General features: G+C 43.2%; 2 protein-coding genes and 1 non-coding gene across 3 annotated transcripts; all 3 read left to right on the forward strand.

The window, feature by feature from the left end:
* Positions 1-1046: 1046 nt before the first annotated feature.
* On the forward strand, positions 1047-17100 carry KHDC4 (KH domain containing 4, pre-mRNA splicing factor). Its single transcript, XM_030965398.1, has 14 exons — positions 1047-1093; positions 1172-1412; positions 3255-3383; positions 5453-5532; positions 6020-6072; positions 7205-7368; positions 7932-8143; positions 9800-9860; positions 11043-11100; positions 11212-11465; positions 12289-12444; positions 13466-13578; positions 14618-14709; positions 15836-17100. Exons 1-14 carry the CDS (start codon positions 1047-1049, stop codon positions 16033-16035), a joined length of 1860 nt encoding a protein of 619 aa, XP_030821258.1. The 3' UTR covers positions 16036-17100.
* LOC115913485 lies at positions 7522-7650 on the forward strand. The gene has a single exon (XR_004061389.1).
* A 474-nt stretch (positions 17101-17574) lies between the features above and the next one.
* On the forward strand, positions 17575-24519 carry RIT1 (Ras like without CAAX 1). Its single transcript, XM_030965454.1, has 5 exons — positions 17575-17743; positions 18484-18540; positions 20633-20706; positions 22165-22356; positions 23675-24519. Exons 1-5 carry the CDS (start codon positions 17647-17649, stop codon positions 23903-23905), a joined length of 651 nt encoding a protein of 216 aa, XP_030821314.1. The 5' UTR covers positions 17575-17646; the 3' UTR covers positions 23906-24519.
* Positions 24520-25094: the final 575 nt, after the last annotated feature.

Here is a 25094-nt window from a genome sequence, read left to right on the forward strand (position 1 = left end):
GAGGACCCTGCTATTGATATTCCAATTATCAGCACTTAGTGTATAAAGAAAACACAGGCCAAGGCCTGTGAAAAACGCCAATCACTTGTTTTTAAAATTTTAAAAGTTTAATAGTAATAAAATGGTTACCAAAATAGTAATAGAATTAGAGTAATAAAAATTTGGACAATTAGGATTAGGACAACATGAGACAATAAAATTAAAGAGTTATGGACAGTTTGGGTACCTTTTTTAGGCAAAATAAGCCCGAAGAAGAACCCAGGTTAACAGAGGATTAACCCTTAAAAACAATAACCTGTTGCATATTCATACACCTCATACATGATGCATAAATTCCATTCACACAAAGGATTCTGTCTGGTCAGTGTCAGCTTCTTCCTCTGAATCCTGACAGCTCTTCAGGGCGGAGAAAGGAGGAAGAAGTTAGTTTCTTCTGATAATGGAGCAATAAATTCTTTTTCTCTGAAAGATTCAGGTGTCCTGTGGCTGCTATCTCAGTGTGAGTCCTCTCTTTAAAAAAATGTATCCTACATAGCATAGTTTCTGTTTTAACATTATGTTATAACCTAAAACTATATTTAACACACTACTTAAGAAAATTAATACAACGTAAGTTTCTAAAATAACACATCTAATATTCGTTTTAATATTTGCAAAAAGCCAATTATATGCATTTTTCACACTTGGGACAATACTCGTGGAAACAATAGAGGGGGTCCTTTTTGACACTGTATTTTCTGTATTGCCCTGGAATAAAATGGCATCCAAACTCCAGCTGGGCCAAAACAAAGTGACAGATTTGTAACTGTGGGAAAACATTTTGGGAAAACAGCATAATACTTGGGATAACACACGTGGAAACAATAGCGGGGGTGATCTGGGTGCTCTTTGGGCTCCTTTCCCCCTCACCACCCCCGGCCCGCGGCGCCACGTCCGTCCCCATGGCAGCGGCCGGAAGTGGCCTCGCCGTCTCCATGGCAACGGGCGGAAGCGGCGGCGCGCGGCGGGCGCGGAGCCGGAAGTGACGCCCGGCAGCCGTGGCGGCCATGTCGGCGGGCGGCGGAGCGCAGCGGGACGCGGGGGCCGCCGGCGGGTGAGGCGCGGCCGCGGCGGCTCGGGCGGCCCTGGTGCCCCTCGGAGCAGCGCCTCACGCTCCCTCTGTCTTTTCCAGGCGCCGCAGCAAGTGGGATCAGCCCGGCCCGGCTCCTAATTTCCTCCTCCCCGGCACGGCGCCGCTGCCCGGGCGGCCGTTCCCCGGTGGGGGCGGCGATGGCGGCGCCGCCGTGGCTGGGTCCGAGAGCTCCGCGGCGCCCTCGGGAGCGCTGGATGCGGCCGCTGCCGTGGCGGCGAAGATCAACGCGATGCTGATGGCCAAAGGGAAGCTGAAGCCGGCGCCCAGCACGGCGGACAAGGTGGGTGGGTGGGCGCGGGGGTGGTTCAGGAAATTGGCTGCCATAAAAACAGTCGGGAATAATTTTAAAAATATTTTTCTGCGTAACAGAAAGCAGTGGATTGCTGTGAGGTCAGTCTGCTGTGAGATTTTACCAAAGCTACCTGTAGGGAGGTGAAAAAGTTTATTTTCTCAAAAACGTAGAGTATTCTGAGTTGTGAGGGAGCCGCGAGGATTTTTCCAGAGAGCAGAGCCGATGGAAAAACTCCTGTGTGAAACAGCTGCTTTAAAATATGGGACCAAATTATTTTAGTGCCTGAAGAAGTTCCCAGTATGAGCTGTATATCCAAGTCCTAACCAGCTTATTCAGCTTTTGCTGAGCCCTGCCCCGAGCTTGGTTGACCCTGATGAGCTCAGGCAGTTGGACTGGAGTGTCCCTCTTAAATAATCTCTGAGTTTTCTATTCCAAAGCAAGTGTAACTCCAAGCTGCTTTTCCAGTTCCAGTCACACTCTTGTCTTGCTTTTCTGCCTGTCCTCAGCTTGTGCTGGAGCCAAGTTTAGAAGCTGTTTCAAATTTCATGGAGCCTTTTATATATGTATATATATTTTATACATGTTGTAACAATATATATAATATGCATATACTTCTTTTACTGCATATTTTGCTTTTGGTAGAACATGTTCAGTGCTGGCATTTCTAGAATAATTAACTCTGATGACCTTTCAGGTTGTGAGGGAATGGGAATTAAGGAGCTGCAGGTTAATGAATGTATTTTTTATTGAAAGTGTGGAAAGAATGGAGCAGTTTAAAGTCAGAACAGTGACCTGTGCTGGAGTCCCTCTGTAGCTGCCTCCTTCAAGTGATATTTGTGGGAGTGGATGGGTGATCCTGAAAGGTTTTCTTTTTTTATAGAAAGGGTTTCTTTTTTTAAGTTAAACCCAGTGTGTTTATTTGGGCTCTGAGGAGGCAGATCCAGCAGAAATTCCAATGTACTTTTCACCAATCTCTGTAAAGATTTTGCTTTCAACAACTGAAAGGGGTGAACAAGAGGAATGTTCACCTCTGGCAGCTCTACAGCTCAGTTCCACATCATGTACAGAGCAGAACCATTAATTATTCTGTGAATATCAGCTGAAGATAAATCCAGTGTGTTTATTTGGGCTGTGAGGAGGCAGATCCAGCAGAAATTCCAACGTGCTTTCTGCTAATCTGGAATTTACTCACAGATAAAAAAAAAAGAGTGAGAAATTGTCCCGAATTCTCCTTACATTGCGTCTCTGTTACTTCTGGGGCTAAAATACCCCTGCAGCCTTTTCGGAGTGCTCATTTTGCCACAGGATTTGTAAATAAATACAAAATAAATAAATTTAAAAAAAAGAGTGGGGAAAGTAAATTAAAAAAAAAAAAGAGTGGGGAAATAGTCCCAAATTCTCCTTATATCACTTCTGTTTCCTTCAACAACTGAAAGGGGTGAACAAGAAGGATGTTATTTTATTAATATGTGCTAAAGATAAATCCAGTGTGTTTATTTGGGCTGCGAAGAGGCAGATCCAGCAGAAATTCCAACGTGCTTTCCACTAATCTGTGTAAAGATTTTACATTCAACAACTGAAAGGGGTGAACAAGAAGGATGTTGTTCTATGAATGTGTGCTGAAGATAAATCCAGTTTTTATCTGGATTTATTTGGGCAGATCCAGCAGTAACTCCAATGTGCTTTCCTGTGCAATCTGTAAAGATTTTTTCAATGTGCAATCTGTAAAGATTTTGCCTTCAACAGCTGAAAGGGGTGAACAACAAGGACGCTCCCCCCTCGAGTTTGTTTGTGCTTTTTTTCCACTTTTGCAACTGCTTCTCTTTGAAGCTGCAGGCTCTGGGAAAAGGTCCAGCCACGAGTAAAAGCAAAGATGACCTCGTGGTGGCAGAGGTGGAGATCAATGATGTCCCCCTGACGTGCAGGAACCTGCTGACCAGGGGTCAGACCCAGGACGAGGTATGTCCCACACCCCCAGTGGCACTGTCATATTTATTTTCAAAAATCCTCTTTGCCCAGGATTTCGGCCTCAGAGAAAAAGTAAAACAATATTATCTCATTTGCTTCTCCTGTGTTTTGCTGCAATACAATATGGTATGGTATAATGTGGTATAATATGATATGATATATAATGTGTTATAATAATAATATGGTATAATATGATATAATATGCTCTATTATAATAGAATATGGTAGACTATGGTATAATGTAATGTAATATAATATAATATAGTATAGTATAGTATAATATAGTATAATGTAGTATAATAAAGTATAACATAATATAATATAATATAATGTCATATAATGTAATATAATATAATGTAATATAATGTAGTATAATATAATATAATGTCATATAATGTAATATAATATAATATAATATAATGTAATATAATATAATATAGTATAATATAATATAGTATAATATAGTATAATATAATATAGTATAATATAATATAGTATAATATAGTGTAATATAATATAGTATAATATAATATAGTATAATATAGTATAATATAGTGTAATATAATATAGTACAGTATAATATAGTATAGTATAATATATAGATAGTATGATATGATATAATATATAATATGATATTATAAATATATATAATATTATATAATATTATATAGTACATAATGTATAATATAGTATAATGTAATATATAATATTATATGATATATAAAATAATATGTAATATAATATATAATATATTGTGGTGTAGTATACAATACAATATACACTATAATATTATAATGTTTACTATAATATACACTATAATATAAACTATAATATAATGTATAATAACCTATAATATACAATATATAATATACAATATATGATATCTTATGATATTATATAGTATATAATGTATAAAATAGTATAATATATAATATTATGTATTATATAATGCATAATAAAATATATAATATATAATGTGGTATGGTATACGATACAATATACAATACAATATTATAATGTTTACTATAATATGCACTATAACTATAATATAATATATAATATTATATAGTATAATGTAATATTTAATATTATATTGTATATAACATAAACTAGAATATAATATATAATATAATCTATAATGTGGTATGGTATACCATACAATATACAATACGATATTATAATGTTTACTTTAATATACACTATAGTATAACCTATATAATAATATATCATAATATAATAAATTAGCCTTCTAAGAATATGGAGTCAGGTTCATAATTTCCTCCCCTCATCAGGGGGACCCTAAAAATGCCACCCCCCAGCAGCTCTGCTGCCTTGGCAAGGAGCTCTGGGCTTTCATAACCCTGGCCACCTTTCACCTTGTTCCTGAGGAGATAAGGTGAAATGAACTTGCAGTGAACTCTGTTCAGGGCTTGTTTCTTTCTAGGAAACTCGTGTTTTCTAAAGGGGTTTGTTGGTTTGTTCAGTAAATTGTTGTACTGATGCCTAAAACTAAAAGGGTTTAGTTTTTATATTTTTCAGGTTCTGTGCTGCTTTAGTTGTGGGTCTGGGTTTCACTTCAGGGGATGGTGAGCTCTGTTCACAGAGCAGGGAGACAAAACAATTCCTGCTCCAGTTGGGCACCAAGGACAGATGATCCAAATCTCAGGCCCAAGAGCACAAACAATGTGGGCTGAGGAGAGAAAAACAAGAAAAATGGGAATTCATGGGCTGGAACTGTAATTAGACAATTAACTCCAATATACTAATAGACAAAACTTATAACAGTGTGAGACCCCATGACCAGTCATCCATTTTTGTGACTATTTTAATAAATAGCCTTTTAATAAATCCCTACTTAATTAATTAACTCTGCCCAGCCTCTGTTCTAAATCAGCCTTCGCCAGGCATCAGTTTTGACTTCAGGGCCAGCATCAGCCTCTTAGCCCTTCATTAATGATTTCTGGGGGTTTTTACAAGAACATTGTTAAAGTTTTGGCGTTCTGTGTGTGCCTTGTTTGTTGTTGGGGGGTGTTTCACTGGGTTTTGTACATTTTTTGCAGATCAGTCGTCTGAGTGGAGCAGCTGTCTCCACTCGAGGGAGGTTCATGACTGCAGAAGAGAAAGCCAAAGTGGGACCTGGGTTTGTATTTCTTTTTTTTTTTTTTTGGAGGTTCTGCTTCTTTTCTCTAAGGTGACAAAGTGCTAGGGTTCCTGCTTGGTTGGTTCTCCAATAAATTTGCCATTCTGATGGTCCTGGGCTGAAATAACCACCCCAGCCATGACCCTGACGGATCACACTGTGCTCAACTTCTCCTCACACAACACTGCAACTTCCCAAATACACATTTCTTGCTGCTTGTAGTTAGTGAACCATTTATGGGCAAGATAATTAATGTTTTCAGTGCTGTAATTTTCTGATCATCATCAACTCCTGAGTCATATTTTCAGTGCAGAGCTTTTCTGCCTGAGCACTGTGATACTCAAGGAATTTGTGTTCTGTTATCTGGAGGGCATTTCAGATTTTTATGAAGACTTTCTGCATGTAATGACTGTAATATAATTAGATTGGACCCGTTATTATTGTGTTGTCTGTGGGTTTAATTGAATATTTGACTTTTTCCTTCCAGAGATCGTCCTTTGTATCTTCATGTTCAGGGTCAGACACGGGAGTTGGTTGACAGTGAGTACAAAATATTCTGGTTTTTCTCTCCCTGTTTGTGATAAAGGCTTGGATTTGAGTTATAAACACCTTAGTGGTGATAACAGACTCCATTCAAACACTGATACTGAGATCTCTGCTCAGAAATCCCTGAGGTGCCATGGACTGCATTCATCAGGAAATTAAAATTTTGGATAGATTACAAGGAAGGTGGGGGAAGTGGGCAGGTACAGCTCTTATCTCACTGATAACACACCGAGATCCATGGGAATAGGGGTGAGACAGGGAGATCTATCAGAAGGGTCCACAGAGGGTCACGTCTGGTGCCACCACCCTGCTCAGACAGGGACATCCCAGAGCAGAGGGTGCAGAATGAGTCCAGCTGGGTCTTGGATCCCCAGACAGGGACATCCCAGGGCCCAGGGCTGCTCCAGGTGCCTCTGGGATCCCCAGGCACGGAGGCTCCGCAGCCTCTCTGGGCTCTGCTCAGGGCTGGGCACTGCCCAGGGCAGCAGTTCTGCCTCCTGGGCAGGGGCAGCTCCTGGGCTCAGGCCCTGCCCGTGGCTCTGGGGCCATTGCTGGGCCTGGAGCAGAGCCTGGGGCTGCTCTGACCTCTGCACACTGGGGATGGACTGGGACAGACAGGGACAGACTGGGACAGACATACAGGAACAGACTGGGACACATGTAGGGACAGACTGGGGACCGACAGGGATTGCTGGGAACAGCCAGGGGGGACACACAGGGACAGACTGGGACACTCAGGGACACCCAAGAACACTCAGGAACACCCTGGGACAGACAGGGACACCTGGGGACACTCAGAGACAGTCAGGGACACACACAGGGACACCTGGGGATAGCCAGGAACAGCCAGGGACACCCAGAGACAGCCAGGGACAGACAGGGACACTCAGAGACCCCCAGGCACACCCAGGGCTGAGGTCCCTCTCAGCTGGGGCTCCTCTCCAGGCTGAGCAGCCCCAGCTCCCTCAGCCTTTCCTGGGCAGGGGACCCTTCAGGATCCTCTGTGATCCCATACAGGGATGCAAACCCTGAGCCCCACTGGGAGATGCAAAACAGACCCTGTCATGTCACATTTTGCTTACTCTGGGCTGCTCAGTAAGAATGAATTTTATGTTCTCTCAACCAGGAGCTGTTAACAGAATCAAAGAGATCATTACCAATGGAGTGGTGAAAGCAGCCACGGGCTCCAGCCCCACGTTCAATGGGGCCACAGTCACTGTCTATCACCAGCCAGCCCCCATCACTCAGATAACTCCAGCTGTTGGCCAAAAACCTCCATTCCAGTCAGGGGTGAGTGAATTTTATTGAGTGTTACTGCTTACAGGATTTGCCTTTTACAAAGCAGATGTGTCACGTGTTATTTATTAAAAATAATTAACAAAATCACAGCACAAAAGCTGAAAAACCACCCTAAAAAAATCACCCCCACTTTGTGTTGTGAAATCTGGAGGACTAACAAGGCTGAGTCTGGAGAATGAGACTCAGGTGACAGTGGCCTCCTAAAAGAAAAAGGATGGAGAGAGCAGTCCTACCTCCAGAAAAGCCCAGGGCTCACTGTGCCATCTGACACTGACCCCTTCTGTCTGTCCCAGCAGTGGGATGTCTGTCCTCAGTGAAATTAGAGTGAAATATTAAAGCTTTTGCTGTTCATTTCCCAATGCATTATGTCCAGGACAAGTTGTCTGCTGATAAAAGCCTGCAGTTGGTGTTTACATTGAAATAGAAGTCAATTTTTACTTATAAACTAATATTTTTGCATCTGACACTGAACCCTTCTGTCTGCCCCAGCAGTGAGATGTCTGCCCTCAGTGAAATTAAAATGAAATATTAAAACTCTTGCTGTTCATTTGCAGATGCATTATGTCCAGGATAAGCTGTTTGTTGGGCTGGAACATGCTGTTCCCACATTTAATGTGAAGGAGAAGGTGGAAGGGCCTGGCTGCTCCTACTTGCAGCACATTCAGATTGAAACTGGTGCCAAAGTCTTTCTTCGAGGGAAAGGCTCAGGGTGCATAGAACCAGCATCAGGCAGAGAAGCCTTTGAACCCATGTACATCTACATCAGGTATGGGGGAGTTCCAAAAAAAAAATCCCGTTAGAAATCCATTTAAAAAAACCCCATAAAAATCCATTTAAAAATCCCATAAAAATACATTTTTTAAAATCCCATTAGAATCCATTTTTAAAAAATCCTATTAAAAATAAATTTTAAAAAATCCATTTTAAAAATCCCATAAAAAACCAATTTTAAAAAATCGCATTAAAAATCAATTTAAAAAAAAACCATTAAAAATCCATTTAAAAAAATTCCCATAAAAATCCATTTTAAAAAATCCCATTAAAAATTTTTAAAAATCCCATAAAAAATAAATTTTAAAAAATCCATTTTAAAATCCCACTAAAATCCATTTTAAAAAATCCTGTAAAAAACCAATTTTAAAAAATCCCATTTAAAAATCCGTTTTATAAAATCCTGTTAAAAATCAATAAAAAATCCCATTAAAAATCAATTTTTAAAAAATCCATTTAAAACAATATCCCATAAAAATCCATTTTAAAAATCCCATTAAATAAATCCATTTTAAAACATCCCATAAAAAATCAATTTTAAAAAAATCCCATAAAAAATAAATTTTAAAAAATCCATTTTAAAAATTCCATTAAAAATCCATTTTAAAAAATCCCATTAAAATCAATTTTTAAAAATCCCATTCAAAAATCCATTTTAAAAAATCCCATTAAAATCAATTTTTAAAAATCCCATTCAAAAATCCATTTAAAAAAATCCCATTAATTTTTTTAAAATCTCATAAAAAATAAATTTTAAAAAATCCATTTTAAAAATCCCATTAAAAATCCCATTGAAAAAATCCATGAAAAACCAATTTTAAAAATCCCATTAAAAATACGTTTTAAAAAATCTCATTAAAGAATCAATAAAAAACCCAATTAAAAAATCCATTAAAAAAAAATCCCGTAAAAATCCATTTTAAAAATCCCATTAAAAATCCATTTTAAAAAATCCCATAAAAAATCCATTTTAAAAATCCCGTAAAAAACCAATTAAAAAAAATCCCATTCAAAAATCCGTTTTAAAAAATCCCATAAAAAAACAATTTTAACAAATCCCATAAAAATCAATGTTTAAAAATGCATTAAAAAATGCATTTTTAAAATATCCCATTTAAAAATCCCATAAAAATCAATTAAAAAATCCCATTAAAAATCCATTTTAAAAAATCCCATAAAAAACAATTTAAAAAATGCATTAAAAAAAATTCCATAAAAAACCAATTTAAGAAATGCATTAAAAAAAATCCCATTTTAAAAATCCCATTAAAAATCCATTTAAAAAACATCATAAAACTCCATTTAAAAAAATCTTATAAAAATCCATTTTAAAGAAATCCCATTAAAAATCCATTTTAAATAATCCCATAAAATTTAATTAAAAAGAAATTTTAAAAAATCCCTTTAAAATCCATTTTTTTAAAAATCCCATAAAAAATCCCAGTGGCCAATCAGGAATGTTGCTCAATCTTTAATCACTGTTGGAAATTCTTAATTTGGACTGATTTAATGCAAATTAAATACATTTTTGAACCTGCTTTGACTTTGGAGATATCTCTAAAGTGATAAGAGTGTAACCATGTGCTGATAGGGCAAAGAAGAACCTCCCAAATTTGACAGAAAATTAATTTTTTTTTGTTGATTTTTTCAGTCACCCAAAGCCAGAAGGTTTGGCAGCTGCTAAAAAGCTGTGTGAGAACCTCTTGCAAACAGTGAGTAACTTACAAATAGGAGATTTCAGAGCCTTTTGTAGTTTGGGATGTGCATGAAGGAATTGTTGATGCTTTCAGCATCATGTGTCTGCTCATAGTTTTCCCCTTCCAAGGATTTCTGTGTAATTCTTGTACAGAGAATAAATAATATTCCTCAGGAAGGAGCTGAGAATATTGGAATTTTAGGGGGAATAAAATGCAAACGGTTCCTGAGCAGAACTGGGGGTCAGGATAAGGGAATATCTTAAAAAATAAATCTGCTTTTTGCTCATTGCTCCAGCTTCCCCTCTTTGATATCCAGAGCTGCACTGGCTGCTTTAGGAAAGATAAAGGGATTGCTGTAGCAAAAGAGTTCTAGAAAAATCTCTCATACGCACAGAGAATATTCAATTTGTCAGCTTCCCTTATATGAATGAAAATAATAAAAGTCCTGGAGAGTCTTTCAGTTAATATAATAAGAAGATAATGGAGTATGGGGTACAAAGTTTCTTTTGGAAAATATTTGGAAGCTTTTTTATTTTCAGAGGCTCTGTTGAAGTAATTGATAATATTGAAGTAATTAATATTGAAGTAATGAATTTGCCACTCTCTTTCCTATGAAAAATTATATATTACATTACATTTTTATATTTTATTATTATTATTTATTATATTTATTCTATTTTATTAGTATAGCTATTATTATATATATTTATTCTATTTTTATTATATTTATTCTATTTTACTACTATATCTAGTGTTATACATTGTATTATATTTTTATCATATTTTTGTATTTTATTATATGCTATTATTGTATTTTATTCTATCTTTAGTACATTTTATTATATTTGTATTATATTTTATAATTATATTTTATTTTATTATATGTTATTATTATCCAAGTATTATCCAAATATTGTGGTATTATTGTTATTATTATTAACGATAATAATAGTAATAATAGTAATAATAGTAATAATAATAATAATAATAATAATGACCCAAATCTGCCACAGAGGCAGTAGGATCAGGGGGATGTTTATGGGGTTTTGGTGGGTGGATTGTTATGTTTGGGTTATTGCTGTCCTTGTGCACAGTGTGTTCTGTAATCAGCATTCCCTCACGTGGTTATGGGGAATTACATAAATGTCAACATTTATATTTTTATTTTTATTGTCTCATCTTTGAAATTCTTCGTAGGTTCACGCCGAGTACTCCCGATTTGTGAACCAGATAACCACTGCAGTTCCCTTGGCAGGTAAAAATCACCTTTGAGACTTCAAGCTCTTTTCCATTTGGGATTACCCTGGCTATTTTGGTGTCTGTGACAGAACTGAGATGTCCTTTTGTCCTTTCTCCCTCTCTGCAGGCTTCACCCAGCCAGCCACGATCAACAGCGTCCCTTCCCAGCCCTCCTATTACCCCTCCAACGGGTACCAGTCTGGCTATCCTGTGGTTCCCCCTCCTCAGCAGCCTGTCCAGCCTCCCTATGGGGTGCCAGGGATGGTGCCCCCTGCAGTGCCCCTGGCTCCTGGCGTCCTCCCAGCGCTGCCCACGGCCGTGCCCCCCGTGCCCACGCAGTACCCCATAGCTCAGGTGCAGCCTCCAGCCAGCACGGGCCAGGTACTGCCCAGGGTCACTCTTTGCTGGGGAGTTGGGCACTAAATCAATGAGAAAAGGCTTTGTAGTGCTTCTTTATTTCTCCTTCTTTAGGGCTTTATTTTTGCTTTTTTTTTGTGAGCTTTTTTTGTTGGTTTGTTTGTTTTGGGGTTTTTTTTGGGGAGGGTGTTTGGGTTTTTGTTGTTGTTTAGCTGATCCATCCTTCTGAGCAAATTGTTATGTTGGCAGCTTCCTACTACATTGTTCATATTGTTTTTCCCATTCTATTTTTCCTATTCCATTCTTCACCTTCTCCTTTTTCCCATTTCTCCTTTTTCCCATTTCTCCTTTTTCCCATTTCTCCTTTTTCCCATTTCTCTTTTTGCCTTTCTTTTTTATTTTTCCTTTCCCATTCTGCCCATTTCTTCCTTTAATTCTGTCCTTCATTTGCCCATTTCTTCTTCCTCCTTGTTCTTCATATTCTATTCATATTCTATTCCTATTATTTATCTTCTATATTCCTATTATAAACTACACCTGTCCTCTTAACAGCAGGGACATTTTCAGGGGTTGGGGAGTCAGTTCAATTTCTGAGGAGCATCATCACACTCTGTGATGCCCCTGTGTAGGTGCATGAGTTTAAATTACAGCTGGGGATTAGTTTGAGGTGGCAGCATTCTCTAAATTAAATCCTTGTTTTATCTCTTCAGTTGTGAATTTTCCTCTGAGTTCTCTTAAATCTAGAGAAACTGTTTGTGTGTTCTGCTCCTTACTGCATTGAATGAATATTTTACATGCATATTATTACTTTTTTTTTTCTGTTTTCTCTCTGACTTGTGCCCGGCAGAGTCCTCTGAGTGCTCCTTTCCTTCCTGCTGCCCCAGTAAAAACCAGCATGCCAACTGGTAGCCAGCCCCAGGTGCAGCCCCATCCCCAGGGCCAAAAGAGACGCTTCACCGAGGAACTGCCCGATGAGAGAGAGTCAGGACTGCTGGGATACCAGGTGGAATAAAATCAGCAATTTTCCTTCCCTCACCAGGCACAGATGGGGTTGTTGTTAGCCCAGGTTGTTGGAGCAGTTGTGCAGGGCAGAGGGCAGTGGTTGTCCCAAAGCACAGGGCTCACACTTTGGTGTCTCTGGCGGATGCACTGCTCTAAAGCTGTGGATGAATTCATTCCAGCTGCTTTCCATACCCTCAGCCCTTCCCAAAGATGAGTGCTGCATCCAGGTCACAGACATGACAAGAGTGTGGGACTGCTTGGCTTAAAGAGAAATAATTTGGGGCTTTATCTGGGGTCTTTAGGTGGGGCTTTTTGAGGGAGGGAAATGTAATAACTTCTAGTTTTTCCCATTTACCTTGCAGGTTACACTTGAGAGGATTTCAAGAAGCCTAGTTTAAAAACTTATTTATTTAGGTAGTTAGGTGGCTTTAAGAAAAATAATTTTTAGGTAGTTAGATGATTTTAAGAAAAATAATTTTTAGGTAGTTAGATGATTTTAAGAAAAATAATTTTGAGTTCTTCCCATTTGCATGTGAGCAAAGGGAGTGTCTGTAAATATTTCTCTGATGCTGCACCCCTGCCACAGGCAGAGCCCTTAATAAAAGCTTTGCCTAGAGGCAATAAGGAGCTGCCTGTGTGTTAGAGCTAATGTTAGAATCCTGAGCAGATTCCTGTGGCATGAGCTCTGTTCAGCGTTCAGAATTAGCCGACTGAGGAGCTAATAGGTGATCCACGAAGGGAGCAGCTCTCTTTATTGTCCTGAACTGCTGACAGGGTGGAGTAGGTGGTGAGGAGTTTTCCAGAGTGGTGCTCAGACCTGTTTCCCACCACTCAGATATTTTTAGGAGAAAGCTGCCCTCAGATATTTTTAGGAGAAAGCATTTTGTGTAGCAGTTAGGTGCTTAGAGATTCCTTCTGCTAGTTGGCTCTGAAAGGTTGGGTTTCCTAACAGTATCATTAAGGAGCTGTAGCTTTTGTTGTAGTTGTAGATTTGCTAATGCCGTGTGTTTTTCTGCTCATAGCATGGACCCATTCATATGACTAATTTAGGTACAGGCTTCTCCAGTCAGAGTGAAATCGAGGGAGCCGCGGCGAAGGCAGCAAGTTCCTCAGGAAAGGAGAGAGAGAGGGACAGGTGAGTGAGGAATCATGGGCAGGTTCTCCTGGTGCTGGTGCAAAGCTTATTTCAGAGATGTGTTTGGTGTTCTCTTCTGGGATTTGGGGATTGTTTGGTTGTGGGTGGGTTTCTTTTGTATTTCGGGTTGGGTTTTTTTAAGGAGAAGGGATGCAGGGGTTGCCTTTCGATGGTACAGAATGAAAATTGCTTCATTTCCACTCCTAAGCCTGTGTGGGTCTGGTATTTTGCCACTGTCACACATTCCATTGTACTGGCCCCAGCACAGACCCTCGAGGGCCACCACTTGTTACTGGTTTCATCTTGGACATTGAGCTGGGGTTGTAATTCTTGGGACACGGCCATCCAGCCAGTTCCTTACCCCTCTAATTGTCCATCCATCCGTCCCTCATCCATCCATCTCCCATCCATCTCCCATCCATCTCCCATCCATCCATCCATCCATCCATCATCCATCCATCCATCTGTCCATCCGTCTGTCCATCATCCATCCATCCATCCTCCATCCATCCTCCATCCAATCCATCCATCCATCCATCCATCCATCCATCCATCCATCCATCATCCATCAATCCATCCATCATCCATCAATCCGTCCATCCATCCATCCATCCGTCCATCCATCCATCCATCCATCCCTCCATCCCTCCATCTGTCCGTCCATCCATCCATCCGTCATCCATCCAATCCATTCCTGTCCCATTAAGAATGTTGGGAGAGGACAGGCCTTGCAGAGCTCCAGGTAGGGGCCACCAATCACTCCAGTCCACCAGCACAGTCACTGGAAGCATCAAGGAATTGAAAATTTACCTCCTCAGCCCAAGATCTGAGTTAGAAATTCGATTTTTATTACTTTTGGTTCTTAACTTGGACTGATGGCTCCAGGTAGGGACCATCAGTCACACCAGTCACAGTCACTGCATGAGTCAGGGAATTTAAAATTCAACTCCTCATGCCAAGATCTGAGTTAGGAATTTGATTTTTATTACTTCTGACTCTTAGCTTGGTTTAAAAAAGAAAAAAATCTTGTTTTAAACAGGCAGTTGATGCCTCCACCAGCTTTTCCTGTCACTGGAATGAAATCAGAATCGGATGAACGAAAAGGTGCGGGGTCTTTGCCAGGCAACCATGGTGAGTACAGTGGGTCACACACCCTTACAAGTCCAGTTTCCTTCCCCAAACACCCTTCTAAGTCCAATTTCCTCTCCCAGATGGTGCTGGTTTTAACACTTGCCTAAACTGGTGGGGTTTTTTTGGCTGTTGTGTGTTGAAGTGCAAAGCAGGTGACGTTGCACTGCTCTAAAATCACTGGTGCTTGCTGTGGTTATACACACAGGTGGCTTCTCAAAGCTTTAATAAATATCTGTATGAAATGAAGGGAGTTTAAACAAGTGAGGGACTAAAGACAGGGAGATTTGGCCCATCAGGCAGCACAGAATATGGTGGGGTTGTTTTGTGGCTTTGCGTTGTTACGCACACAGGTTGCTTGTCAAAGCTTTAATAAATATCTGTATGAAATGAGGAGAGTTTGATTAAGTGAGAGACTAAAGACAGGGAGATTTGACCCATCAGGCAGCACAGAACATGGTGGGGTTGTTTTGTGGCTTTGCACTGTGAGCAGCTGCCTCAGAGGCACTGAGGAACATGGGGGAATTCTGCTCAGGTGGGGATTTACACACATCTACACACATTTCTGGCTGCAGACAGCACAAGTGCTGCCAGGATTTCATCTTTCCTGTCACTCAGCAAGGGTTTGAACTTGTCAGACTTGCAGTTGTTGAACTCTGCAGGCAGCTCAGTGCTCTCAGCTCTGCAGGAACATCACCCAGCCTGGTTAACCTTAGTTCTTCTGCAGTCCTGCTCCCAGACATTGCTCTCCTGTTAGCTTCCTTTTGAGCAAAATTTCTGCCTTTCTTTACGTGTTGATCTCTTTAACGGTGAAATTGCCCTCACTGAGAGCCATTTGCTAACTTTACCTTTTCTGTGTGTTTCTTTCTTGTTTCTCTGTTCTCTTACATGGTTCTGATGGATCACATGGCTGTTGCTGGTGCTGTTTCGTGTGGCCTTCGACCTTGGATGACCATTGGCCTTGTGACCTCAAAATGGTGTCCAACTAACAATTTACAATTAACATCTTTTTTTATTATTATTAACTCGTTTTGGGGCATTTTATCTCTTTTAATTTGTTTTGTTTTTATTTTTTTTTTTTCCTTCTTGGCGGGGGGCTGGGGGGGTTTGTTTTGTTTTCCCCTCCTAGATCATCAAGCCAAGAAGATGAAAACTGCAGAGAAGGGCTTTGGATTAGTGGCCTATGCTGGAGATTCTTCAGATGAAGAGGAGGAACACGGTGGCCATAAAAACGCAAGTACTTTTTCACAGGGCTGGAGTTTGGGGTACCAGTACCCATCCTCACAACAGCGAGCTAAACAACAGATGCCTTTCTGGATGGCACCATAAAAAAAAAAAACAAACTGCACAAGAGTTTTCATTCATCTGGTTTTTCCCCCTCTAGCAATAATGCATGTATATTCCAGAATGAACTTGGCAAAGAGGTGTTGTTTTTACATTTGCAGAAGCCAATTTCCCCTTGGAAGGGCTCCTTTTTTTTTTTTTTTAATCTTCATTTTGGCAGTGTATTTGTCAATTTTAAAAAGGAGTATTTGGAGTAGCGTCCTGACTGGCCCAGTCCCTTGTGCAAGGGAGTGCTGTAAAGAGGAACCAGGGAAGCCTCTTGGGCCATATTTTCAGTTCCTCCCAGATAAAGGGAAGACTCAGTGACACTGACTTCACTCTGCGTTTGCATTTTTGGAGTGCTCCTGCTGTCAGCCCCAGTGATCTACTGGTGACTCAGCCTCAGTTTTGGACTTTAACCAGAGGGAAGAAACACCCAGCAGTCATGAAAAACTTGAGCATCACATTTGGGAAACTCTTGGTTTTATTTCAGACATCTCCTGTAACTCAGCTTGGTTTTATTTTGAAATGTGATTTTACCAGTCCCACGAGTTCTCATTCTGGCCAGATGTTGGGGTGGGGGATGCTCAGGTTTTTTGGATAGGTCCACTTTGCTCCAGGTGGACTTGGCACTGTAGCCCTAGTGCTGAATTGTTTCCAGTCACCCCAGGACTCCGAGTCAGCAGGAATTCCTTTTCCAGAGGCTCACCCCCATCTCCTCCCTCACTCACTGGATTCCACCAGAGCCAGAAGGTTCCACAGTGGTTTCCCAAAGGGCAGCAGCTCCTGCCTCACATGCAGAACCTGGGAATGAGGTTTTGGACTGTTGTTTTTGGACTGTTTTGGACACGAACTGAGTGGGGTGGGCTGCTGCAGACAGAACTCCTGCATGGAGCGGTGACATGGGGACTGCTCCAAGGCACCGGGCAGCTTTTGGCACAGGAGCTGTGGTTTTGAGAAGGGGCTGTGTCACTGCTGCAGCCAGGGATGCCTCACCTGTACAAACCTCGGCTTTCCCGTGTGTTGTAAATAATTAGAACCATACTTTCATTATAAATAAATGTATAAATATTCTGCTTCCTGCTGCTGATTTGGGTGAGGTTTGGAGCCTCTGATAAGAGTGGGGGAGATTCAGGGCTGGGGAAGCCCTTGGGGCCAAAGAGCTGTGGGGGAGTCCTGGGGCTGGGGGAGCCCTTGGGGCTGGGAGGGGAGCCGGGTTTGGGGGTCCCCAAGGATCGGGGGAGCCCCGGAGGTGGAGGGGCTGGGAGGGCGGTTCGGGCTGAGAGGACCTGGGGCTGGACAGGGGCTTCGGGGCTGGGGCGAGTCCCTGGGTGCCGGGGATGTGGGGATGGGGGAGGGAGTGCAGGCTGGGAGGGGAGCCGGGAGCTGACAGAAACCCCGAGATCCGGGAGGGGTGCGGGTCCGGGGGCAGTGCCGTGTCCTGCTATGTCCCGTTGTGTCCCCGTTGTGTCCCGTCCTGTCCCCGCCGAGCCGCCGTCGGGCCCCGCCCGCTGCGCTCCCCGGCCGGGGCGGGCCCGGGCGGGCGCTGAGGCGGAGGAGCCGCCGCCATTTCGGTGTCGCTGCGAGCGGGGCCGGGGCAGCGCTGAGGGGGCGGCGATGGATCCCGGAGCCCGCCCGGGCGGCGGCGGCGTCCCGGGGCAGTCCCGCGAGTACAAACTGGTGATGCTGGGCGCGGGAGGCGTCGGCAAGAGCGGTGAGTGCGGGGCTGCGGCCGCCGCCGGCCCCGGGACCCCGCGTTCCCTGACCAGAGCCCCGTTCTGGGCGCGGTGCCGCCGCTCCCGAGGTGTCCCGGCCCTCCCGGGGTGTCCCGACCCCTTCTGAGGTGTCCCGGGCCATTCCCGAGCCTCACCCTCTCGGGCTGTCCCCTCTGGGCTGTCCCGGCTCCTCCCGAGGTGTCCCGGCCCATCCCGGGGTGTCCTGGCCTGGTTGTCCGGCCCCTCTTGGGACATCATGGCTCCTCCATCCCGAGGTGTCCCCGCCGCCCTGTCCCGACCCTTCCCGGGCTGTCCCGGCCCATCCCCGACGCTCCCGGGCTGTCCCCGCCGCCCTGTCCCGGCCCCTCTTGGGACATCACGGCTCCTCCATCCCGAGGTGTCCCGGCCCCTCCCGAGGTGTCCCTGCCCATCGGGGGCTGTCCGCGCCAGGCTGTCCCGGCCCTTCCCGAGGTGTCCCGGCCCCTCCCGAGGTGTCCCGGCCCCTCCCGAGCTGTCCCTGCCCGTCCCGCGGTGTCCCGCTCATCGCTTTCCGCCTCCGGCCGCGTCCCGGAGCTGGTCCTGCCTTTGGACACGGGCGGAGCATCCCCGGGCCGAGGGCAGCCCCGCGCTCGATGCGGGCCGTGCTCGGTTTGGGTCTGTAGCGGGGCTCTGGGGTAACGATGTGATCAGGAGAGTTGGGAGCTGAGCTGCTCAGTTGTTCCCTGGTTTCTGCTTCCAGCCATGACCATGCAGTTCATCAGTCACCGCTTCCCAGAGGATCACGATCCCACCATCGGTGAGGAGAATCTCTTTTCTGTTCATTCGTTCCCTTGGCAAGTCAAGCTGTTAAAGCTCGTTGCTTTAAAGTATTCAATTCAAAGATAATCTGTGTATCTGGCGGGAGATTGTTCTCTGATCACCCATCAGCAGGAGCATTCCCAGCAGGTCAGGGAGTGCTCCAGGCCGTGCTGAGCCTCCGCAGTGCTGTGCCCAGCTCTGGCACCCTCAGCACAGCGGGGACAGGGAGCTCCTGCAGGGTGACAGAGATGCTGAAGGGCCTGGAGGGTCCCTGCCCAGGAAAGGCTGAGGGAGCTGGGGCTGCTCAGCCTGGAGAGGAGCCCCAGCTGAGAGGGGCCTCAGCCCTGGGTGTCCCTGGGTGTCTCTGGGTTTCTGTGAGTGTCCCTGAGTGTCCCTGTCTGTCTCTGGGTATTCCTGTCTGTTCCTGGGTGTCCCTGGGTGTCTGAGTGTCTCTGGGTGTCCCTGGGTGTCTCTGGGTGTCCCAGTCTGTCCCAATCTGTCCCTGTGTCTGTCCCAGTGTGCAGAGGTCAGAGCAGCCCCAGGCTCTGCTCCAGGCCCAGCAATGGCCCCAGAGCCACGGGCAGGGCCTGAGCCCAGGAGCTGCCCCTGCCCAGGAGGCAGAACTGCTGCCCTGGGCAGTGCCCAGCCCTGAGCAGAGCCCAGAGAGGCTGCGGAGCCTCCGTGCCTGGGGATCCCAGAGGCACCTGGAGCAGCCCTGGGCCCTGGGATGTCCCTGCAGGTGATCTGCTCGGTCCCTTCCTACCTGAACCCTCTCTGTGTTTCTGTGGTTTGAAAGTTCTGAGAGTAGGGTGTGAATCCTGAGTTTCAGCTCTTTAATTGTTTTGCCTGCCATCCGTCCATCCATCCATCGTCCGTCCGTCCATCCATCCATCCATCCATCCATCCATCCATCCATCCATCCATCCATCCATCCATCCATCCATCCATCCATCCATCCATCCATCCATCCATCCATCCATCCATCCATCCATCCATCCATCCCTGTCTCTGTCTGTGTTGGCAGACAGGGTCTGAAACTGCTGCTCAGCCATTTTTAGTTCTCCATTCACAAAATCCAAACTTTGTGCTGTGATCAGCTCCTTGCTGTTCACTTGTCAGGCCAAATTGTTCTCTGTGTTTGAGAAACTGGGAGGGGTGAAAGTGCTCAACAAACTCACTCTGTTGCTGTAGAACCTCAGCAGCATCTCCAGGAGGAACCTGAACCAACCCAGTGGAAGGAAAAGTGGAGAGAGAAAAGCCAAATTCTTGCTGAGAGTGGATTCTTAAAGTGTGGCAGTGCTGACTGAGAGGGACAGAATATTTGTGTATTTATATGTTTATAGACAGATCATTTTTATATGGTGTTTATAATAAGTAATATTTACATATATTATATATTCTATAATATATATATATTATATTATATTATATTATATTATATTATATTATATTATATTATATTATATTATATTATATTATATTATATTATATTATATATACTTATATATAATATATTACATATTATATAAATAATATATAATAAGCATGATATATAAATACATAATATGTACACATATAAATATATAATATAATATTTCTATTAATATAATAGAAATATGTATAAATATATACAATATATTCATATAAATATATATACAATACATTTCTATAAAATATATAAATACATTTACATATGTAATGTTTCATATATTTTGCTGATATATGTTATAATTCTAAGAAAGTATATATTCTAAAAATCAGCAGTTGTTGGTGAGCAGTTCTTCCCTTGAATCACAGATATTTTCTGGCTTTGAGGAAATCAAAATGTTATTCCTCTTCCAAAATGTTATTAGTGTTTTCCACCAAGGTGACCAAAATGAATTTCTGAGCTCTGGGCACACAATTTTTGCACATGAAATGTTTAATCACACCAGAACAATTAGAAATTTAACTTGATTTAATTGAAACAAAGCTCAGACTGAGGTGGTCCAGTGCTGCTGGCAGGCTGGGTGGTTCTGGGGCAGCATTTTCTTTGTGAGCTGATGAATGTTGTCCTTATACCCCAATTTTTTGGTGTCCTGGGGATGCAGAGGATGCCTATAAAATCCGGATCCGCATCGATGACGAGCCTGCCAACCTGGATATTTTGGACACAGCAGGACAGGTATGTGAGCAATGCCAGGAGAATCGAGAGCATGTGAAGCAGCCTGGAATGATCAGGTGGAGGGACAGAAATCCTGCATAAGAATGTTTATGTTTTATTTTATTGGTTTTGTTTTATTGCAAACTGGAGGGTTGGAGCTCTGTCGCTTCTCAGCAGTGGAGCTGTGGCTCTGGTTCACCTAAAGACTTAAAGAAGATCAACAAAATCCTAAAAAAATGAAACATCTGTGACCTAGACCTCCTTCTCTTTCAGTAATTCCAAGAAAATAACCTCTTGTTATCATCAACTTTAAAAAGTGTTTTTTCAACATTCAAAAAATACACCTCGATTTATCTTTTCAGTTCCAACCATCAATAAAAGAGAATTAATTTTTACAACTATAAAAATAACAAATTATAATTACAACCGGAATGAGCTTGCTAACTATAACAAACCAAAACTTTGCAATTACCTGTTTACCTTTAAAAATAGGCTACCTTCATTAAGCTCTACAAAATTCAAAATATTTACAGAATACATTATTAAATTATTCAAGTGTTTATTCTCTTCATTATCTAAGTCACAAATTATTACACAAAGTTTCACACCTGAAACAGCCTGGCTACCCCAAATGGTATAAAAGTAGCAGGATGGCTTCTGAGGTGGTGTTGGAAACGGAAAAAAGGTTTAATAATAAAAGAAAAAATAAAAAAGCTCTTGCAGAGAAAAACCAAGCCAGGGGCAAGAGGTTCTTGCTCCTGCTAAAACACCCCACAAAAGGGATTATTTTCTTTATTGTCTTCTAGTGAATTACCTAGGTGGGACCTCTAGTCGGGCAATCCCAGGTCTGAGGTGAAGTCCCAAAGGTCCTATGAGGTGTCTTTGTACCAAATTGAGGAGAGAAACTTCTGGGCTTTTTTCCTTTTTAAGCAGACAAAGAATAATTGAAGAAGTCACTCCAAAGGTCCTATGAGGTGTCTTTGTACCAAATTGAGGAGAGAAACTTCTGGGCTTTTTTCCTTTTTAAGCAGACAAAGAATAATTGAAGAAGTCACTCCAAAGGTCCTATGAGGTGTCTTTGTACCAAATTGAGGAGAGAAACTTCTGGGCTTTTTTCCTTTTTAAGCAGACAAAAAATAAGTGAAGTCACTCCAAAGGTTCTATAAGTTGTCTTTGTACAAAATTGAGAGAGAAACTTCTGGGCTTTTTTCCTTTTTAAGCAGACAAAGAATAAATGAAGAAGTCACTCCAAAGGTCCTATGAGGTGTCTTTGTACCAAATTGAGGAGAGAAACTTGTGGGCTTTTTGTCTTTTTAAGCAAAGAATAATTGAAGTCACTCCATCAACAAGGAGCACATCCGTACGATTCCATTTATAATTGAAAATTTGCAAATACAAACTCAAATACCCCCGGACCTATATGGACCTAAAAATACCGCTGGAGCTTCTTGGAGTTAAAATGCCATTTTGTGTTTGCAGGCAGAGTTCACAGCCATGAGGGACCAGTACATGAGGGCAGGAGAAGGTTTCATCATCTGCTACTCCATCACGGACCGGCGCAGCTTCCACGAGGTGCGCGAGTTCAAGCAGCTCATCTACCGCGTGCGCCGCACCGACGACACCCCCGTGGTGCTGGTGGGCAACAAGTCTGACCTGACCCAGCTGCGCCAGGTAAGGGCCACGGGGAGCCCTCCCCCAGCAGCTGCTCCTCTTGGGAAATGCGGTGCAGCAAGAGGGGTTTGTCCTTTCCTTGGTGTTTTGTTGGGTTGTTTCTGTGGTGGGAGCGGTGCTGGTTCCACACGGAGTGCGGTGGAAAACAGGTGCCTGTGGCAATCACAGAAACAAAGTCTGTTCTTTGTTGGAACCCTGGTTACTGAGAATTTTAGACTTTCTGTGCTGACAGAACAATAGAACACTGCATTTGACCTGAAGCCTTCCAAAATTGAATGGTAAAACTGAGATTAGGAGTGTGTAGTTTCAATAGAAGTGTGTAATACCACATGGTGGAAAAGTTAGAGTTTAAGAGGAACAAAGTCTGTTGGAACCCTGGATTCTCTGAGGATTTTACTTTCTGTGCTGCCAGGCACTGAGCCCCAAGAGAACATTGCATTTGACCTGAAGCCTTCCAAAATTGAGTGACAGAACTGGGATTATGGGTGTGCAGTTTGAATAGAAGTGTATAATGTCATATGGTAAAGAACTCAGTTTAAGTTTAAGAGAAACAAAGTCTGTTGTAACCCTGTTTACTGAGAATTTTAGACTTTCTGTGCTGACAGAACAAGAGAACACTGCATTTGACCTGAAGCCTTCCAAAATTGAATGGTAAAACTGAGATTAGGAGTGTGTAGTTTCAATAGAAGTGTGTAATACCGCATGGTAAAGAACTTAGAGTTTAAGAGAAAAAGAACTTTAAAAGTTTTTCTTTTAAACTTAGAGTTTAAAAGAAAAATAGAGAACGCTGTATTTGACCTTAGGCTGTGAAGAAGCCTTCCAAAATTGAATGATAGAACTTGTATGAGTGTGCAGTTTGAATAGAAGTGTGTAATATCACATGGTAAAGAACTTAGAGTTTAAGAGAAACAAAGTCTGTTGGAACCCTGGATTGTGAGAATTTTAGACTTTCTGTGCTGACAGAACAAGAGAACACTGCATTTGACCTGAGGCCATGGAGAAGGCTTCCAAAATTGAATGATAGAACTTGTATGAGTGCGTAGTTTGAATAGAAGTGTGAAATACCACATGGTAAAAGAACTCAGAGTTTAAGAGAAACAGAGTCTGCTGGAACCCTGACCAGGGTGTGCACTCATTTTCCAGGTGTCCCAGGAGGAAGGCTCTGCCTTAGCATGGGAAACCTTTGGAGCTGAGTGGAAATGTTCTGTATTAGGGCTTGGAGTGTCCATACAGAGGGACAGAGAGCAAAACAGGGAAAGGCACAGGAATAAACTCCTGGGTTTTGACTCCCTGACCAGGCTGTGCTGTTGTTTTGCAGGTGTCCAAGGAGGAAGGCTCTGCCCTGGCCAGGGAATTCAGCTGCCCCTTCTTTGAGACGTCGGCCGCGTTCCGCTACTACATCGACGACGTGTTCCACGCGCTGGTGCGCGAGATCCGCCGCAAGGAGAAGGAGGCCGTGATGGCCATGGAGAAGAAATCCAAGCCCAAAAGCAGCGTCTGGAAAAGACTCAAGTCCCCCTTTAGGAGGAAGAAGGATTCAGTCACTTGAACAGCAAACTCCTCTGCAGAACAGGACAAAAGCTGTGACCTTTTGTAGCCAGAGGAGCTCGGTGACGACGCTGAGGGGACGTGTGACGCCTGAGGGGACTTTGTGAGGGAGGGAATGCCTAACCCTGCCAAGTTGTTTTTGTTTAGAACCATGTTGCCTTGATTCTGGGTGTTGAACTTCACACCCAGTGACAGTTGTACTTTGTTTGTTGTCATTTCTTTTACTGGACCCAGCAGGTGTTGGCCACCAGGGCCCATGGGTTGGTGGCTCTGCACTTTGGAGTGTTTGTCCTTGGTCACAGCAACCTGGGAGCTGAACTGTGCAAAACATTCCTGGAGCTGGACCCAGCCTCACTGAATCTGTGGTTTTCCCAGTTGGAAAAGAGGATTTTGCTGCTCTCCACAACAACAGCCCACAGTGTGAGAGGCTGAACAAAGTGTCATGGCCTTGGAGGTCACCGAATTTCTTGGCTGGAATTTCTCGTGCCCTCTCGGAGCGGATTTCTTTCCAGGAAAATGGACGTGGAATCCTTGTGTGTGCAACTTCATCCAAGTGATCGGTGCTGTAGGTGGGATGTGAACAAGCCAGAATCCCAGAATCATTTCAGCTGGAAAGATCTCACCACATCCAGTCCTTCAAACACCTCCAGGGACAGGGACTCCCCCACCTCCTGAGCAGCCCCTTCCAAACTCCATCCCCCTTTGTCCTGAGGGCAGCTGGGACTTGGCAGCAGCGCAGGAGCACCTGGGATGGGATTTTCCTGCTGCAGACAGCACCTGGAGTGGGATGTGCTGGAGAAACCACAGCTTGGAGCTCCCTCCCTGTTCCAAATCCTGCTGGGAATGGGGCGCTGGCTCATTTAGTCGGCTCTGTGCCATCCTAAAGGAAACAGTGATTTCTGGGGAGCTGTTTTGCAGAGAAAAAGGCTGATCCTGAGCCTCTGGGCCCAGAACTGCCCTTCCCTGACCCTGCTGAGCTCTCCCAGAGCATTTCTGGAGCAGAGCAAGGAAGAACAGACCCAGCAGCTCCTCACCTGTGCAGGTGAGCCAGGCACCCTGTGATGCTCATCAAGAAGGATTTTGTTGCTCTAAAGAAGGATTTTGATGCTCTAAAGAAAGATTTTGTTGCTCTAAAGAAGGATTTTGATGCTCTAAAGAAGGATTTTCAGGTGAGGCAGAAGCTCCACACC

This window comes from Camarhynchus parvulus, chromosome 25 (genome assembly GCF_901933205.1).
Source record: "Camarhynchus parvulus chromosome 25, STF_HiC, whole genome shotgun sequence".
NCBI classification, from domain to species: domain Eukaryota; kingdom Metazoa; phylum Chordata; class Aves; order Passeriformes; family Thraupidae; genus Camarhynchus; species Camarhynchus parvulus.